The sequence below is a fragment of the Phasianus colchicus genome, chromosome 2, assembly GCF_987193195.1.
Source record: "Phasianus colchicus chromosome 2, bPhaCol1.hap1.1, whole genome shotgun sequence".
Classification (NCBI taxonomy): Eukaryota; Metazoa; Chordata; class Aves; order Galliformes; family Phasianidae; genus Phasianus; species Phasianus colchicus.
The window spans coordinates 48,679,269-48,698,200 of record NC_143437.1 but is presented as its reverse complement, the minus strand read 5'-3'; the positions used below and the strand labels follow the sequence as shown (position 1 = coordinate 48,698,200).

The 18,932-nt window shown below is 36.5% G+C and overlaps 1 protein-coding gene and 1 long non-coding RNA gene across 15 annotated transcripts in view; one reads left to right on the top strand and one right to left on the bottom strand.

Moving 5' to 3' along the window:
* Positions 1 to 18,932, bottom strand: part of LOC116241303 (coiled-coil domain-containing protein 170-like) — a 68,811-nt gene that overhangs the window by 30,672 nt on the left and 19,207 nt on the right. For 12 of the 14 annotated variants that reach the window (XM_090135589.1, XM_090135599.1, XM_031611903.2 and 9 more), the window contains 4 exons: positions 15,111 to 15,242; positions 12,592 to 12,848; positions 9,240 to 9,384; positions 7,291 to 7,476 (listed from right to left, as the gene is read on the bottom strand). In XM_090135589.1, the coding sequence (XP_089991715.1) occupies positions 7,291 to 7,476; positions 9,240 to 9,384; positions 12,592 to 12,848; positions 15,111 to 15,242 (720 nt within the window). The remainder of the gene's footprint in view (positions 1 to 7,290; positions 7,477 to 9,239; positions 9,385 to 12,591; positions 12,849 to 15,110; positions 15,243 to 18,932) is intronic. The other 2 variants (XM_031611908.2, XM_090135590.1) reach the window with 2 other exon arrangements.
* On the top strand, positions 10,394 to 12,700 carry LOC149919012 (uncharacterized). The gene is made up of 3 exons (XR_016464301.1): positions 10,394 to 10,621; positions 12,107 to 12,413; positions 12,630 to 12,700. It is a non-coding gene; the product is annotated as an uncharacterized LOC149919012 (long non-coding RNA).

Genomic DNA, 18,932 nt, shown 5'->3' with positions numbered 1-18,932 from the left:
GACTGTGTTAGAGAAGCAGATGTATGGAAGAAAAATGGGAAGGGTTAAAAATCTTTCAGCTAATAATATATTCTAATACACGTTCTCACTCTATTGATCCCTTTCTAGAGATATAATTAATACACATGAAGTGAAACCAAGCAGAGTAACTTGAGAAAAGCTATTTCAGTTCAGACCAAAGGTTTATTTATTGCAACAGCCAGCCTCTGACAGCAGGCAGTAACAACCTTCTCAAAAAGACAGGAAGAACCAAGGAAGCATAAATTACTTCCTTGGAATTCTCTCTCACCTCAAAATAACTGCAACTCAGACTTACAGATATAGAAATGGTCTTTTCTATTTTACAACACTCAGTGATTCCTACTTCCATATGTGCGTGCAATTGTTCTTTTAACCATGTGTGTTCAGGATGTAGTCACACCATAAATTTCAGCAGCGATATTGTAACATTTTCTCTTATTTCCTAGTGATTTATAATATTCTATTTTTCCTAGTGCTGCTGAGCTGATTTTTTTCTAGAACTATCATACATCGAGATCTCTTTCTAGACTATAACAATAAATTCAGAGCCCATCATTTTGTAATTGCTTTTTACTACAATTGTTTTGTACACATAAATCTATTCTGTCCTTCCTTTTTCATGTATTTATGTATGTGTAATGCCATAACACAATGGAAAGCACAGCAATGATAACAAAGCAGGAAGGTCCTATGGTGCAGCAAGTGAAGACTTGTTCAAATACAACAGCCATGGGCATAGAAACAAAAGAAAATCATCTTACCTTCAGAATACCTCAGTTAGGGAGGGATCTCCAGCAAGATACCCTTGCCTCCACTACCAATTCTTAATGGAGGTCTGGGAAGTGGTAGATCCTGGCTCTATCCATTGTGATCACTTAGGTGCATTGCATGCACCTGAGCTCCCCTGGATTGGCTCTGTCTTCCTACCAGGCACTCAATAACTTCTTCAAGCCAAGACTTAGCATTTCCACTACAGCATGTTAACCAAGTCCTTTACAAAATTCTACTTATATCTACAATGCATGATTGCTTTAAAATATTATTTGCCTAATAAAAAAACATAACCACAACTGAATGAGACTCAAAGACAACACAACAGGTTCACATCCCAAAAGCACTAAGCTTTTTGTTATGAGTATAAGTAAAAAAGAACTGCTCAGTTACCTAACCATGTACTGCAAAAAAGAAAGTCTCTGCCTCCATTTAATCCAATAGATTACAACAGGATATTAAAGATTGTTTTTCCCCTACTGTGCATGTGTGACATCACAGAAGTATGTCGCACCCTATTTAAAAGTCATTATTGTGGCTTTGCAAATGACATGATGATGATTTTTAGCTCCAGCATCAGCTCTCATCTTAACCTCGAAAGAAAAAAAGTAAAAGGAAGAAAAATTAGCCTTTTGTACTGACTATTGTGTATTTTTAGCCTTACGAATGGTAATGCTGAATGAGCTACTGAGGGGATGCTGAATGAGCTACTGGGATGCTACTGAGCAAATTTATTTTGATTTACATTAATTTTTAGTGTACGTGGGCTTCCAACGCTATAAGGTATCCAGCCACATTTTCTTCTCCAATTATACGTTAAACAAATCACAGGCGCTTGCAAGTTTGACAACATTTAGCTTCAGAAGCACTGCAAAGATCTTGCCATTGAATATCCATAGAAAAGAGCTGTGAAACTTCAATTAGCAGTCTTTCTGGAACCAACTATACTCATTTCTGTCTTCCACTGATCCTACGCATAGAGCAACATTTAAAACAGTTTCTCACTGGAAAGGAAACTGAATCATCACTCACTGCTGAAAATGAGACCTTTCCTTGCCAGACTTCGCAATCTACAGTTCCTCATCACACATCTGCATTACCCAACTCCATCAATTATCTCGGCTGTGGCGAAAGCAATAAGGAAGCTGCACCAGTGGTGTTAGAGGAATAGATTTACCTCTTGATTCAATGTCAGTTCTCACAAAGTTTCCCCTAGATGAGGTTATTCAAAAGGTTATTGATCAAAATTATAACATTTTTATGTTATTAAAATGTATCATCTCAATTGTGTATCCTGAACGATGTTTTTAAAATGTCAAACAAAATTATTATTTTCATAGTTACAAAGAATTAATTCTATTGAAAACTATTTTCATAGATATCAGCTTTGCATCTAAAAGTCTCTAAGGAAAATTATAACTCCACATAAATTTTTGATGAAACTTTTACCCATTCTGTGGAGTCAAGATCCCACTGTTTGTAGAATAAAACAATGGAATTCAGACACTTTTAGTAGCATTGTTATAGTGTAAAGAAATTGTGGGGTTTATTTCTTCCTCAGATTTAAAAATAACTTGTACTTCAACCAGATGGAAATGTGAAACTGAAGACTTGTAGTGGGAAAAACAAACAATTTAGCAGAGAAAGTAAAGCAAGTTTATCACTTCTGATGAACACAGTAAGAGTAGAGTAGTTAAGCCAGAAAGGACCTACCAAGATCAAGTCCAACTACCTGACCACTTCATATATATATGAGGGATAACCAACAGTCAAAGCAAGTCACTGAGGGCATTACCCAAATGCCTCCTGAGCACTGAACAGGCATGGGGTATCAAGAGAAATAGTGCATAAGGATGCATCAAGAGAAATTCTACACTGTAAGAAGGTGGGTACCAACCTGAAAGCTTATAAAACAGCTGAGGGTATCTTGGAAGTTCAGACATACTTGATTACAACAGTCATGCACAGTGTCCAGAGATTTGCCTGGTTTTTGCAGTGTAGCTGTTGCACGTAAAGAACGTCAGGAACTACTGTTAATTTTTTGTCAAAAAAAAAAAAAAAAAAGCACTAACAATGACAGGGTCATTTTCTAAAGGGATTTAATGAGCTTCTATTTGAAACAATGTAGAAGCAACATTAGCTGTTAACATGGAAATGCAACCCCTGAATCAGGTAGCTGAGAGAGTAGGAAGCTGCATGCTTTCCTACTCACCGGCCACTGGCCACTCTCACAGCTTAGATGTTGACTTTTGGGCCTAATGTAGCAGATTCCTAAATAATTGCTCTCCTTCACTAGCATCTGTCCATCTACAACCCCTCTCATATCCTTGTTATACTTCCAGAGGAAAGCCTGGGCATTTTGACTTTAATCTCTTCCAAGAGTGCAGCATTTAGGTTAAATAAGCAGAGAGGGTCTTCAGAAGAGAGAAAAATATTTGAACTTACATAATAACTGTTAATATTGGCACCTCATGAAGGATCATGGTATACTAAGTCAATTTTAAATACAAAAAAGCAAGTCACATTGACAAGAACAGTAGGTATAAAAAGTAAAATGCCAGTATTTTCCAGATGAATTCTCAAACTAGCCATGTCTCCTGTTGCAATCAATAACACAAGGCCTCTAAATTAGTATTTTCTCATCTTCCATCTTCCCTGATGATTCAAACTGAACATATTTGACATATCTACTGAAACATGTCCCTAATATTCATTTTCTTAGTGACATCTTAAAAAAAAATTCTAACAGAGAAAGCAATTATCTCTTGCAATAAACAAAAACTCAAATCATTTGGTCACATATCCTACAATCAAAATATTTTGGTATATGAAAAAAGGATGTATGTTTTTCACGTCAATTCGAATTCCTTAAATAATAAAACATTTTAATTGAATATGTTTTCACACAATCAATTTTAATAATTTCATATTAAATAGATACTACTTAGATACATTTAATTAAAAGATTTAATATAATTTACTATTGAATAAAAAGTTGTTTTGACATTAATGTTGCATCAGCAATACATACAGATACATTTGTACTCCTTGATTATATTCTAAATGTTATTTTTACAGACATTGCGTGATACATATCTTTGCAAAACAGATGTTTAAACTAACAGTCCAGAAACACAAGTATTTCCAGGCTGAACCATCAGAGAAGATGAGGGGAAAAAAAGAACAAGCCAATTTACCATTTCTTGTATCTGGTAGAATACACACATCTTCTATAGTTTAACTATACTGTGTGTGTATACAGTGCCGTGTATTTATTAAGCACTAGAAAGAGAATCTTGGTTACAGATTTTTATTTATTTATTTTAAGACTGACAGTCATGATCAAAGAATGTTATTAGGTGATATATATATAAGAAAAAAATATTTTATAATGAGAGCGGTGAGGCACTGGAACAGGTTGCCCAGTGTTGTGGTTGATGTTCCATCCCTGGAGACTTTCAGGGCAAGGCTGGATCAGGCCCTGGGCAACCTGATCTTGCTGTGGTCTCCCTGTTCATTGCTGGAGAGTTGGTCTAGCTGGTCTCCAGAGATCCCTTCAAGTCTAAGGATTCTATGATACTTCACTGCAATTCTGTGATGAATAATCAATAATTACTCTCTGAACACACAGGAAAAAAAAAGACGTTCCAGTCTGGGCAGCATTTAAAAACAATTTTCTATCAAAGTCAAATGTGATATCCAGCATTACCAGAATAAGTATATGCGCAATGTTTACAGAATTGCAAGAGGAAGCTCTCAGAATATTCAGTCAGCAGTTTGGGAAGTTAAAAATTCCCAATAAAAGTAATAAAATACAAGGAAAAAAAGCTTTGTAGCTACCTATTGCTTTTTATTAGCTTTGATATTATTTTTATGTTTTTTGGTGCTTTGAAGTTGTAATGCACGAAGGCTGACAGGCGAACAGACAATTATCATTCACTTGCTAATGTTTCTCCAGTGAAAACCAACTGACTGCAACAAATACTGGAGAATCAAGTATACTAGAGATACTCTTAATAACTCTCACATATGTAACTTATATCCTGCTAATATTTCTTGGATATTATTTTCTCCATCAAGAATTTGTATCATCTGTTTATTTGCTCATTTGGCAGATGCTTCCTCCTGGGACATGAAGAGAGGCACCCGGTCAAGAGAAGGAGTGCAGAAACATTCCAAAGAACAGCAGTGAAATCAGCAAGAAAAACTAGCAACAGTTCGGAGAGAAGGCAGGGAATGGGGCTGTGTCTTGCCAGAGAAAATTGATAGAACTGCTGAACAGAAAGGTTGTGTTCTGGTCCCTGTACACCTAAGAATTTTGAAAGAGAAAGATGGGGCAAATGGGACACCATCTTTATCTGTAATACAATGTGTTGGCTATGCCAGGAACACCTGCTTGTTATCTGTGACAGTACAGATTTCTGCTGGTCTTTCACAAGCAAAAATAGAACAGCATGCAACTCCATCCATGTACTTATTTGAACTGTGTAGCAAAAGTCAGACCTACTCTATACCACTGAGGATGCTCTTCCTATAATACAGGACACTGCGACTTTGCCCACAGCAGGAGGGGTTGAAACTAGATGATCTTTGAGGTCCTGTTCAACTCAGGCCATTCTATGATTCTATAAAGACAACCTTCAGAAGAAGCAGGAATGGTATATGTACTCTTACATATGGAAATGAAATATCTTGGTTTCGTGTAGTTTTTTTATACTGAATTTCTTCATATACTTTTTTTAATACAAAATCTTCTCAACAGATTTACTCAGTATCTGCAAATTTAAGCAGCTAAACTGAAAAAGTACTGTAGGAATCTGAAACCTTTAAGTAAGCCAGGATCACACACTCTTCATTTGAAAGGCAACACTAATAATTTAGCAGGACATTTCTGTAGGAATGGATTAAATTATGCACTTGGCACACAAACAGTAATGACAGGAAAATATTTTTCATCTAACTGATCCAACTCTGGAAAAGTTTCGGCAGTCAGAACAAACTTGCAAAAGAAATTAGAAATGAAGCCTCATCCTCGCTTAGAACGTCTCCCCATTCTGGCTTACCTAGTAAGCACACCTCTCTCTCCCCTTCTTTATACAGGAACAAAAGGTTCTCAGAATGGCCTGGTTAGGCTTTCAGTCCAGGTTCACTCTCATTGCAATTTGAGTCTTAAGAAGTTTTACACAGGTTGTTAAGAAACATTTTCAGCAATAAGTAAAATTTATGACCCTCGTGGTACTTAGTATTTATCTTCCCTACAACAAATTCTTTCTTCTCAAAAGCATGCTTTCAGCTCTGTCTCATCTCTTAAGTATTTTGCCTACAGCAAAATCAGAACACTTTATCCTTTAAAGTGTATGACTGTGGTCATTTTTTCAGGAAAAAAAAAAATGCTGGGATGGAGAAAACATTAATGTATACTAATTTTGAAAACTTACTTGCACAATGTTTTATTTATGTTGAAATCTCTACAAGCTCACTTACACATAACTCAGCTATATATTTATCAGTTTAAGCCTCTCCTCTTATATTCCTAAATTCTGGTCATCAGCTTTAACCACACGGCCCTAGTACCTGCAAGAAGTTTTCACTATAGTTTTAGTGAACTGTTCTCATCAGTATCACTCAAAGTACAAAGCATTAAAGAAAACTGCTGCAATAGCTCACTTTGTTCATCCACCCTTCACAACAAGCCAAAATTTTTAATGGCAAGTTTTCTTGGAGCACTTAAATCCTTAAATCACATCCTTTTCTTTCCAAACCGTACCTAAATGAATTCAGTGAGTACTTGACTTACAACTTCACTTACAGTTTTCATTTCAGCATCATTCCTACTGCACGGTTTTGCTCTGTGGGCTTTCCATACTAAATAAGTGCTTTTCTACAAGAGAACTACTGAGCGTGAGTCAACTGAATATTTATGAAATATGTGTTTATTATGCAGTGAAACGAGATAATCTAGCTTGTCCAAAAGCCAAGACACTTTACTTCCAGACTCTTAAGACAAATAGGAAGAATAAAATAGAATACTATTAATTCCTTTGAATGTCATTAGAATTTTTGAAGAAACTGAGTAAAAGAATCCTCAGAAAAATTTCAGTATCACTTAAATATTAAAGAGCATTTTTTTTCCATTGTTCTATGCTTGTGCCTCACAAACATTCATAGTCATACATTCACACTGCTTTAGAAAAGCATCTGTTTAGTTTTTGTGCAAGCAATGAAGGCTACAACAACAAAAAGAAAGCAAAAATTTCAATTTGCATGCAACATAGAAGACATCAAATCTAAGTTAGTCCTATCTTGCATGTTGATGTTTAATCTCCACGTATCCTTAAGATTTCAAAAAGTTGAGAATAACCTTAAAAATAATTTGAATAGATCTTCATCAATGAAAGTCTATCAGAAGTAGTTTTTCCTCATGCAACACCTATCAAAAATTAGTTTTCACCTCAAAATTTCAAATTAAACAAACATGGACATCATACAGTTATGTACCTTACTAAGTTTTTCCATGTCTTCATAATATCTTGCTGCCTTTTTCTGCTCTTTGGTCACCTCTGAAACAAGCCTCATGATAGTTTCTCTACTAGCCTTGGATTCCATTTCATGGCCATTGATGTCTTCTTGAAGAGCAGCAACCTGAGCTTTTAGTGCCAGATTTTCTTTACATATTTCACAAGCCTAGAGAGATAATTCAGCAACTGGTAACTTTGTTAAAGCATTTAACAATGATGTTCATTCATCACACTATACAGCTCCTAATCATCCTAATACAGACACAGTATTTCCAAGGCCCCTGTGACAGATTTATAGTTGTGCTGTTCTACTATTTATTTGTAGAAGAGCAGAAAAACAATTGAGGCCCATATTTCTAACAGAAACCCACATCTATTTAGTGTAATGTAGTTCAGCTTTACTCCCACATAATCTGTATGAGCTAATAAAAGGTAGAGAGCTACTGACACTTAGGAGTATCCACACTTGATGTGGAGCAGGTCAGAAAATGAAAACAGATCATATAACCATCTTCATGTGAAGAGCAGACTGTTTTGGTTTGACTTGCTAAGATTTATGCCTCTCATTTGGAATAGGAAACTGAAAGCTGTATTTTAGGCTTGAAACTCTTTAGGCAAAAGGGGATTTGAGTTAGCAACAGCTATTTCTTGAGCATATTTGAGGGCAGGGCCAAATACCTGGTGGGCTACAGTGCTGAACAACTGGCACCTTGGAGAAAAGAGTACTCCAGTAAGATTTGGAGGCTATTTTGGTACATTATGCCATTTCCAAGAAGTAGATGAGTGTGGACACTTCAGTGAGTGCATACGGAAAAAAAAAAAAAAAACATACCTTGACTGGTAGCTAAGTTTTCCTAACAAGCTGTAAAATAGATTTTTCAACTAGATCTATTAGTACATTGTCAGGGGGGAAAAAAAAAAGTCAATATATACTTTAAAATCTCTGGTTATTTGATTAAAGCATGTAAGAGATAAAACTTAATACAAATATCTTTGCCTCCGGTGACAACTATGCAAGTTTTGTTACACTGTTACAATTAGAGCATGCTTGTAATATTATGAGGGCAAGGACTGTAGTAAATCATTGTGACACGTATTTAGATAGTCTTAATTCATTAAGTGATCCTTATAACCAGAACACTTATAGTATGAATCTAATAAAAGAGAAATACTCAAAATAATTAGTGTGCTTTCAAGTGAAGAAAAATATGGAGAGCGTAGATAGAACATAGGAAAAAATAATAAAACTGAGATAAGTTGTCCTTCAACAGCATCTAGAAAAGTTGAAAGAGTACATAAATAATTTTCCTAAATGGAAAGTCTGCTTTCAGAACTTCAGAAATATTCTCAAAACAAATAATACAGTCTCATGCTCACATTTCAAAACACCATACAGTGATTTACACTATTAAAGGGTATCATTAAGGTTGTCTTAGCAAATTTCAGATGTTTCTACTTAATGGTATGACAGCTTGAGATTAATATTAAAAATAAACAGTAGAATTTACATGTCACCTAGCAATTTCCATTGTTAATGTTTCCACAAGAGCTTTCAAACATATATTTAATCAAGGTTGTATTTAGGAACTACAGGCTGATAAAATATTTTACAGATAAGACCAAACTGAGTTCACGGAAGTCAATTAGCGTTCAGCACCTTCAAAAATCAGGCCAATATGAAAAACTTGTCTTAAGTGACATGACATTAACACAAAAATTCCCTCTTCATCACTTGTTTTATTTCCTTGATAACCAAATATTCCTCTATTAGTTCTCTATGATGGATGAATTCTCTTTGTCAAGCCATTTTTTTAATTAAGCTACTCCTTTTAATTTAGTTACTCCTGTATATATTCCTAAAACACAGTAAAAGGTTTTAATAAATCTTGTCCGTATGTACGACAAAACCTCTTGCCTACACATAATCACCTTTAACATTAAGTGTTCTTCTGGTTTCTCTTTTTCTTTGATGTCTGTGTCCAAGAATTCAGAAAGCTGTGTGAGGAGCTCTTCATACTTCCTGCTCATCTTATAAGATTCTGTCTTGCTTTCTTCACATTCATTCAAATAACTGCTAATCAGACAAAAAAAAAAAAAAAAAAAAAAAAACAGGATAAATGTTCTCCGAAACAGAATTCTAGGCAAACATATCCCAAGATGATTTCTGGCTTTCGTACAGAGCAAAATGAAAATTACATGTTATAGAACTCTCTTTATATATTAATACAAATAACTTTAGTTAGTTGCCTTATGCGTGAACACTTCTTATCATTGTCTTTGATTAGTGCTTTAAAGCATCTTCTACAACTGCATTCTCAGCACAGAATTCCATAAAACACATGAACCAGGTAGTATCAACGAACAGAACCCTCACAATATTAGAAATGGAGGCGACATGCAAAAGCTTAGAAAAACCAAGGGGAAGAGATCAATCAAATTATAGTAAAAATACACTAAAAGCACTTCACATTTGCCTCTAATGAAACTGACTGTGCTGTTCAAAAAAAAAACAGGGGAAGTATAGGACATCCAGAGTACTTCTGAGGTAAAGTTCACTCCATGCTATTCAACACAGAAAAAACAATGACAACTTTCAGTTCAGATTCACTTTCCAATTACACCCGAGAGAGATAATCAGTCGTAAAAGTACACTCAGAGCAAGAGACAAATTATCAAGTTTCCAAATGAGAAACAAGGTACTTTCTACAGCAAGGTCTTCACAAAGACTTGAACACTGGAATAAAGCGAGATATATCACCAAACTGCAAGATACGATAGTCACCAAAGCTGACTAAAGCAACTGTTTTACTGAACCTGTTAAGCACTTATGAAAGCTCTGCACTAAGTTCTTAAGATGCACATGTCAGTCATTTCTGAGCTCATCCTCCTACATTTCTGATTTCTTCCTCTCTAGAAAGAAAAAGACACAAAATACCACTCCATAATCAAAAAGCAGTATGTGACATCTAAAAAAAAATACATGAATGCAAACATACATTAACTGGCTATAAGATAGCCGTAAAACTTTGAATTGGAGCCTTAGGAGGGAAATCAGCTGTTGACAATTGTTGTCAACATCTCTCATAAAAAATCTGCACCAGCTGAGGTGACTCACAGTTTCATAGCTGCTATGACAGCATTATTGCTGCAACGCAGAACCTACCACCTCACTGTGATGATATCCACTGTTTGATCTCCATAAATGTTCCATCAGCATTGACAAGTGCCACTAGGTGCCATTTTTTCCCCACATGGAGTAACTCGGTGACAAACCTTTGCTTCATACATACTTCCACGTCAGACACCATTTGGTCAGTGCCCCTCTGCTGCCATCTGTCACACAGCAACAAAACGTAACAGAATGTTGTCAGGAAGGTTCAACCACTGCAGTTATACCACCAACATCCACCTCTAACTTTGTGAGCCAACATAATAAAATAGGAGGCATCATTTAAGAACAGAGCTCATATTAGAATATTGTACTAGGCTGACTACCAACCATGCAAACTCTCCTATGGCTCCATAAATCAAAGTACATCATCATCAAAACTATGACTTCTTCTAAAAATAAACAATCAGAAGTACAAAGCACATACTTGACAACTCTACAAATAACCTAATTATCTTCAGTACAGTCTTAAAGGTGGCAGCACCTAGAAAATAGACATTCAGGTTAAAAAAGAACACAGCTCTTCCACAGTTTTGTTAGCTCTTCAGAACTAATGAGCATAGAGAAGGGGAGGGGAAAGAAAAAAGCTCTTCACAGCTCTAAAAATACCTTGGCAATACACCTGTTGAATAGAAAAGTACCACTTTTAATAGGGAGCATGTACATCTTGGAAGCTGATCACACAATTTAAACACAACTCTATCCCAAAAGTACAGAATACAAATGTGTATTTTGTGTCTACTGGCTTGCTCTTCCCTTTTATCTGTGGTTTCCAATTAAAATCTTGAACATCTAATTATAAACAGCTACATGTTAACCAAGGTGATCAGAATAAGTAACTACAGTTCACTAAGTCAATGCATTGACTGGTATTAAGTGGCACCTGTAACCATCAGCAAAGGATGAGAAAAAGCTTTGAAAGCGTAAATTCACAATCAGTTTAATCCAACATGTTTGTTCCTTCTGGAAGAGCAGACTCACCCTTCCCTTGACCATTCCCTTGTGCCAGCAGTGTAGTGGTACACCAAGTTGTGCAGCTAATTAGACCTCGGATTGGTAGAGCCAGAAATTAAGTTTTTTAAATTAAGTTTATTTTTCTCTTGGAGCAGACCCCTAGGACAACCATGCAGTAACACAAATGGAAGTGCTGGTACAAGTGACATGAGCAAAAGAGAGCAGCCAGGTAGATGACAGGACCACACTGGTAGATACAGAACAGGTTTATGCTACACAAAACTGACCCTATCACTGTAACAACAGGTTTTTGACACATTTTGACAGATTTCTCCTAATGAGTGAGGCAAACAAGGAAAAGAAAAACAACTCTTCAAAGAAACTTAACAACCATATTCTTAAAGATTGTAGTGTTTTCTAAACTGCTATAATATTCTTTCTGGCTTTACTATCTCTGTATATACTGGAATTCTATCTGCAGTCTTTGTCAACCAACCTTAGCACTCTTCAGGAAGATCTTTTGGCAGTTCAGCTGATAATAGACAAGTGTACTGCACTAGATTTCTCTAGATACTAAAATAACTTAGTTATCTACTTCTAACTCATAAAGCCTAGAAGAGCTGTGCAAAATACTGATCTGGGAAACATAGACATCTGGTTAACTCTTTTCTAGCTCTTAACACAACATCCAGAAAGGAGGAAGAAAGTCAGAGAAAGAAAGACAGCCTTATTAAAGTTAAAGAAACATTAACATATTCCCTTCAAGTTACACATATCTAAATAGACATAGCCTACCCTGTTATGGCATAGGTAAGAATATACCATAATTTCATTACACTGTTCCTCACAGACAGCTTTATACAAAGAAAGAAATTTACTTGCATCATTCCAGTTCCAGCTGTGACACAGATGAGGGGAAAGAGACAAGAGCAGTGCAGCAGCACCACCACTCATCACTATGTGGCCCGTGCATCTGACAGGTAACATCTTCAAAAGGCACCACATGATGAGAATAGGCCAGAGCACCAAGCTGTAGTTAAGGGTACTGTTCATCACAGCTGTGCTATGAAAGGCACATTAAGTCTGCCTACCACCTTATTTTCTGTTGACCATTGTAGCTTTTTGTCATCAAAATTTTTTATCTCACATTAATCTTACTTAAGTCTGGCATTTTGCTCATGAAGTTTCTCTTTCAGCTCCCAGTTTTCCTTCGATGCTGCCTGAGCTGTCAGCTCAGCTTGTTTTTTAGAAGCCACAAGGACACTCAACTCTTCTTCTGTCTCCCGAACTCGAGTTTGCAAAGACAAGAGGAGAGATGCCTGTCTAGCATTGTTTTCCCTGTAGTTTTCAGCTTCAGACTTCAGCTCTTTAAAGGAGGTTTCTTTTGAGATCATTCTGGACCTGAGTTCAAGAAGCTATAAACAGAAAATGAGAAAACTCATTAGAAGAAAGAATAATTTTCTACAGGCTGAAAAATACAAACATTAAAATTTTAATAACATGACAAGAAAAAATACTTCTGGAATAAAAGATTCAGTCCTGTGAGAAAAGATTCTACCACTGTGAGAATAAATGAAAGGAGGTAACTTTATTTTCATATCACTAGAAAATACAACAGAAATAAAAAGTTGCTCTTGTGTCATATCATGCAATTTCTCACATTAATCTCTGCCTGTTAGATAAATCTGTTAATAAAATCAGAATTTAGAAAATGCCTGTATTCAGTTTTCCCACATAACCTTAACCCACCTCACCTACACATATGCAGTACAACACAGCAGTTAATACCACTATTCCCTCTTTTTTTGCATGCTTCCTTCCTGCTCCCAGCTCTGGTGCACAATTACACAATCTATAGTTGCAGAAAGCTGCAGTAACATTATCCTCTTTTATGAGGGTGGAGCCTTTTGATGACTTGCTGCATATCCAAATGCAAAGATAATTTTTGAGAGCTGTGCTATAAGGCAACCACTTCTCAGCTTAAGCAAATAGTTATTTTTTGGTTAGATATTTCAATGAAATGTAACTAGACTTAAACAGAAACAGCAAGACAGTCTTTCAAGGAGGAAGAGAAAGATCACAGCCAAACATCAAGAATCTGTTCCAAAGACGATGCTGGAGCTTCCCAGCATCTCATGTAGTTCATGTGTTTTTCTTTATCTTCCTTTCTCAATTTTTGTTAGAATACCAATTTCCATTGAATTATTTCTGCTACAAACTTCTCTAAAGGATTGAGCTTCTGGCACATGCATCAGGTACATAAAAAAGCAGTTCAATTTTTTTTTTTTACTTTGTTAAATTTAACACCATTTACACTGAAAATTTTGCCACATGAGGTGCTAAGAATTATTTCAGCTTTCCTGACAATTCCAGTTATAATCAGTAACATATCACATATGGCAAACTGTGTAAGATTAGCATTCAAATAATTAAACCACATTAAATGCTCTTTCTGACATATAAGTTAAAATATGTGGCAAAAAAAATTAAGGCAGTGAATATTTAAGACATTTAGCTGCAGTACAGAAGGTCAAAAAATTCATAGTTCTCCCAGAAGCTTCTAGTGTGAGCAAAGCCAAGATGCTCAGAGCAAAATTCCAGCTGGTAAGGCAGCTGAACAGTTACTGCAGATGGAGCTGGCATAAGCCATCACTGATTTTGAGAAGAGCAGTTTTGTCCCTTCCCCATCTCATTGGCTTCGTGTTGGTAACTCACTCTTTTCTTTGCAGTATCAGGGACACTCATATGGCAATGAAGTAAAATATATCAGGAAACTGATCCAGCTGAGAAACAACCCAGAAGGAAAGGCTTCATCTTTCTGCTGGATCAGCTCCACAAACCAGTGCACCACAACACAACACAGACATTTGTGCTAAAGCAAGGGATGGGACAGCATGGGGAAGGAAATGAGCAGCTGAAGGAACAATGAGATTGCTTTATTTGGCAGCTGGAACAAGTTATGGTAGCTTAAATTGTTCATAACCTTAAAATTTCTCTGTAGTTCAACTCCTCATTTGCCAAATGTGATATTTTTCACTCTGTCTCTTGTCTCTGTGGTCAGTTCCAATAGCAGAAGAAAAAAAACAACAAGAATAATCTCATATCATGAATTTTAAGAGCATTCAGTATAACTGGGTTCTGACCTCAGCTGGGTCATGAAGGTCTTAAACAAGAGTATGAACAGCTGCTTTCTTGCCTATTCTTTTGCCTCGCAAGAACAGAGCTGAAGGAGTCTGTAAATCAGTCAGTCATGCTGGCAATTAAATCATTCAAGATTTCCAGTAAGAACTTCTTTCTATGAGACCATGAAATCCTGTATGAGTTCTCAAATATGAAATGATCCTGGATAACTTTAGAGGATCTCTGGAGTAATTTCAGGATCAACTGGTCAAATTCAAGCTCAGCTGATGGACACTCACCCCTGTAGTTCTGACTGGACACTGTATTAATAATTCATTCTTCTATTGTATTGAATGTTCTTGTTCCCCATACTCAGCTAACTATGGTAAAATATACTTTATTCCCATGCTCTTTTTTTTAACATTCAGGTGCTACAAAAAAATTTGTAAGAAAACAAAGCATTTTTGTACTTTCTGTAAACTTTCTGTTCTCTGCAAAAATGTTCTATAGAAAATCTTCAGGTCTGGAGAAGCATTTGGAGGTAGTTTCAAGTATACCTCTGAATGGACACAGTCATACTTCACTGATAGTGCTGCTAGTTCACTCTGAGCAGTCTCCGCTGCAGCTCGATAGTGGTTCATCTGATCTCTGGTGACAGGAATGTCCAAAAGAAAGCGATCACAAGACTCCTGAGAAGACAGTGTGAAAACCAATCCCTTAAACATTGCAATTTTAAACATTTTTGCTACAGTTTTCTAAACAGTACAGAGTATAACAGCAGAGTCATTCACATGGTTGTTACAAAACTGATAATTAAATTCAAAAAAAGTACCCTTGGTCACAGAAAGGCCTTTCTGTTATTTACATGAGCCAACTACACTCTAAAGATCCCTCTACTGTAAGCCTCTCTCCCTCCTTTGACCCATGTCAGCTTTTATCCAGAACACTGTTTGTTGAGAGTCCTCAAGTGTCTTGTACAAAGAGCCACTTTTGTTTTCCAACTGCAGTTATCCTGCATACTCTCTAATTTTTATATTGGAAGAAACAGTGACAAAAAACAAAGGCCGTCAGTCTTCACCTCATGATTTTGCACCTTTCATTCATATCTCACCTCTGTTGCTTCCTTACCAGGTTGACAAATTCATGCCTTATCCTGATTTTCTCAAAGTTACTTTCTGGCTTTTCCAGTTGCGCTCTTACTTTTAGTATGCCAAGGCTAAAGGTCCTTTTGGACTCCATCAAGTTTGGAAATAACTTCAGGTTTCTGAACAACACTGGTGTTTTTTGCCCAACAATCATCATTACCACACTGACTTCTCTTCATCCATTCTTAAATCCTTCTAACAGATGGTAAGCGCTGGCTTTGTGCTCCCAGCACAATCTCGTTCATGCCACTTGCAAGACTACAATTCTTTTTGTTGTGCTTTTTAGACTCTTCTTACTACACTTTTTCATTTTTGTGTGGCTCTTCTAAAGCAGAGCACAACCATGGTGGATTTCTCAACCTTTGTTATTTGAATTTTTCAAGACGTAATTTAGACCTGAGATCTTGATAGGAGTTTAATTAGACTTCCTCCCCCCTCCCATCCCCAACTGATAATGACTACAAATGATGTAATTTAACATTTTGAGAACAGAAGTCTATTAGGTGATGCTGGGAGCACACATGTTAGAAGACAGAACAAGAGGTTTTTTTTATTCCATCAGCTCCCACACAGGACAGAAACAAAACTTCAATCCTAATACTTGTAGGTATACATTCTAAAATGCAAATCTATCCCTTCTGATAGTCTTAACTGATGAACTGATGAACACCAATGAGCAAAGAAAAAAAAACGAGGGATATGATTAAGAATACAACCAAATGCTGTACTAAAAGGCAGGTGAAGCAGAGAAAAGCTAGACAGATCTGATTCATCAGGTGTCTCCAAAACTTCTGTTAGTTTAATCAGCACACAGAGGCACATATGTGCATACATGTACACCTAAAAAAAGCCATATTTTTAGTTTGACTGCCATTCCCTAAAAACATCGGGATTCTAAAGAATAACAAATGAACAACTAGGAACAATTCACAAAGATGTTCAATTTTAAGAAAGAAATTAAGCAGTGTTTCTGTTCAGTGGATTGTGTAACAAGATGCATAACCCTTATTCAAACAGAAGCAGAATTAGTTTGCTTTAAGGCAACAACAACAAAAAGTGATCATCCCACACCATTAGCAATTTGCCTAAACTGTTTTCTCACAAACAGCCTGTTGCCACTCCTGTACACTCCACAGACACCATGAATAAAAAACAAACTAAACCGCAAACCATTTTAAGATGATGGGAATAAAGACAACTGCCTGAGGTCCCAGAAGGAGACAACTCCTAGCTTAATTCACACCAGTTGTTTCGATCTTTTTCTCTACTTTTTTTTTTTAACCTTGTTCTCCTGAAAAAGAAGTGGAAGAGCAAAACCTTACCCAGCAACCTGGGAATAATGTAATTAAAGAGCTCAGCTGATTATCACAACTGCACATTAATCAGAATGGAAATAAGGAGGCAGAGAATGCATAGCTCTCATTTATCACAGAATCACACAGAATCACAGAATGGCCTGGGTTGAAAAAGACCACAGTGATCATCTAGTTTCAACCCCCCTGCTACATGCAGGGTCACCAACCACCAGACCACCTTGGCCTTGAATGCCTCGAGGGATGGAGTATCCACAACCTCCTTGGGCAAGATGAGTAATTCCTTATAACATACAAAGATGACAGTGGATAAGGAACCCTGCTCATTCTTATCTTTTAATTGTCAGAAAACCAGTTCCCCAAAACAAAATCTACAGGAAGTGTGAGAAGTACACATTCTGCTGACATAGCTAACTTCCTATTGACCATGTAACAGTTGTCACAATTGACTGCTAGGAAATACACAAAATGCCAGCTCCTTGATATTATCAGCAACTGCTGTTATCTGATTAATAGAATGTGTATCTAGCTGAAGAAAACACACGTTAAATCTGAAAACATGCAAACTGACAATTGACACTTACAACTTATTAAAACTTTACAGAAACTTCTGGACAGTGTTTCAGGGTGTCTACTCAACACTGCACTTTCAACAAAGCTTTCTCAACCAGAAAAAAAAAAAAAAAGGCAAAAAAAAGCCCAAGAGAAACAAAACAAAAAACAAAAAAAAGCACATTTTCTTTCCTTCAGTTCTCAAGTACTGCAGCAGTCTTGACAGCTTACATACCATGGCCAGTAACATCTATTTCAACTTCATTGTCCCCTATGGAGTTACAGAGCTCTTCCTAAGAACTCCCTGTCAGCAGTTTCCTCTCTTAAAGCAAGCAGGGTGTAGCTCGGATGCCTTTCCTTATCTCAGCTTTGGCAACGTGTTGCCTGTGCAGACAGCCATGCGATAGCTTGATAAGAAAGTTCCAAGTTCTTTAAGGTTTCATTAAGCCAGAAACCTGGAGCATCCAGAGTTTACCAGAGGTTAACAGAGACTCTTGCACATATTATCTTGAAGTTAAAGTATGACATGTAGCCCTTCTGCTTTCTTCTACACTGACACTGATTTCCAGGATGAGATAAACTGCAAGTTCAATTCCTATCCATTCTAAACAGAAAAAAAAAAAAAAAAGCTTTCTAAACAGGTGAACACATAGTAAAATAACCCTTTATCAAGAAACATATACAAAATTCCCTGGGGAATAATACAAAACTATTAGTTCAGACTGCAGCAGAAGAGAAATCGCTTTGGATTATCTTTTATAATATTGTCAACTCTTTAATCCTTCTTCACTTCAGTAGCAGACACTGGGTTAAATCCATCAAGTTTAATCACATTCATCTCCTTAAGGACGCTCAGCCCTTTTGTTTCACAAAGGAGTTACCACTTTCATCAAGCCAAACTGATACAAGCAGAACAGCTCATGGTCACACAGCCAGCAATCTCTGAGATAAAAGGGCTCCTAATTTTCTCAACACATTATCACAGTCCTCAGGGAGTAAGCAAGGCATGTACCATCTTCTTTGCTACTTTGTCTTACCACCTTAGTCCACTTGTTGTTTCACACTGTACAAACAGGTGAAATCCCTTGAGGCCAAGTTTTGTTTCTTTCTGTAATATAGCAGGGCTCCAAAACCATGGGGGGAGCTTGCAGACAGTGACACTATATTATTTATATATGTCACTATACTTATAGTGCTGTACGGATGTAAATTTTCTTCTCTAAAGAAACACAGTCACTTCTGACTCCATAGAAAGGAGAAATTGAAAATTGCTTAAATAAAAAAAAAATTGCAGAGCAAAGTTGAAGAATGAAGAGTCTCGTTCATCAGCAATAATCAATGTAAGAAAGCCCATTAGAGTTGGAACTTC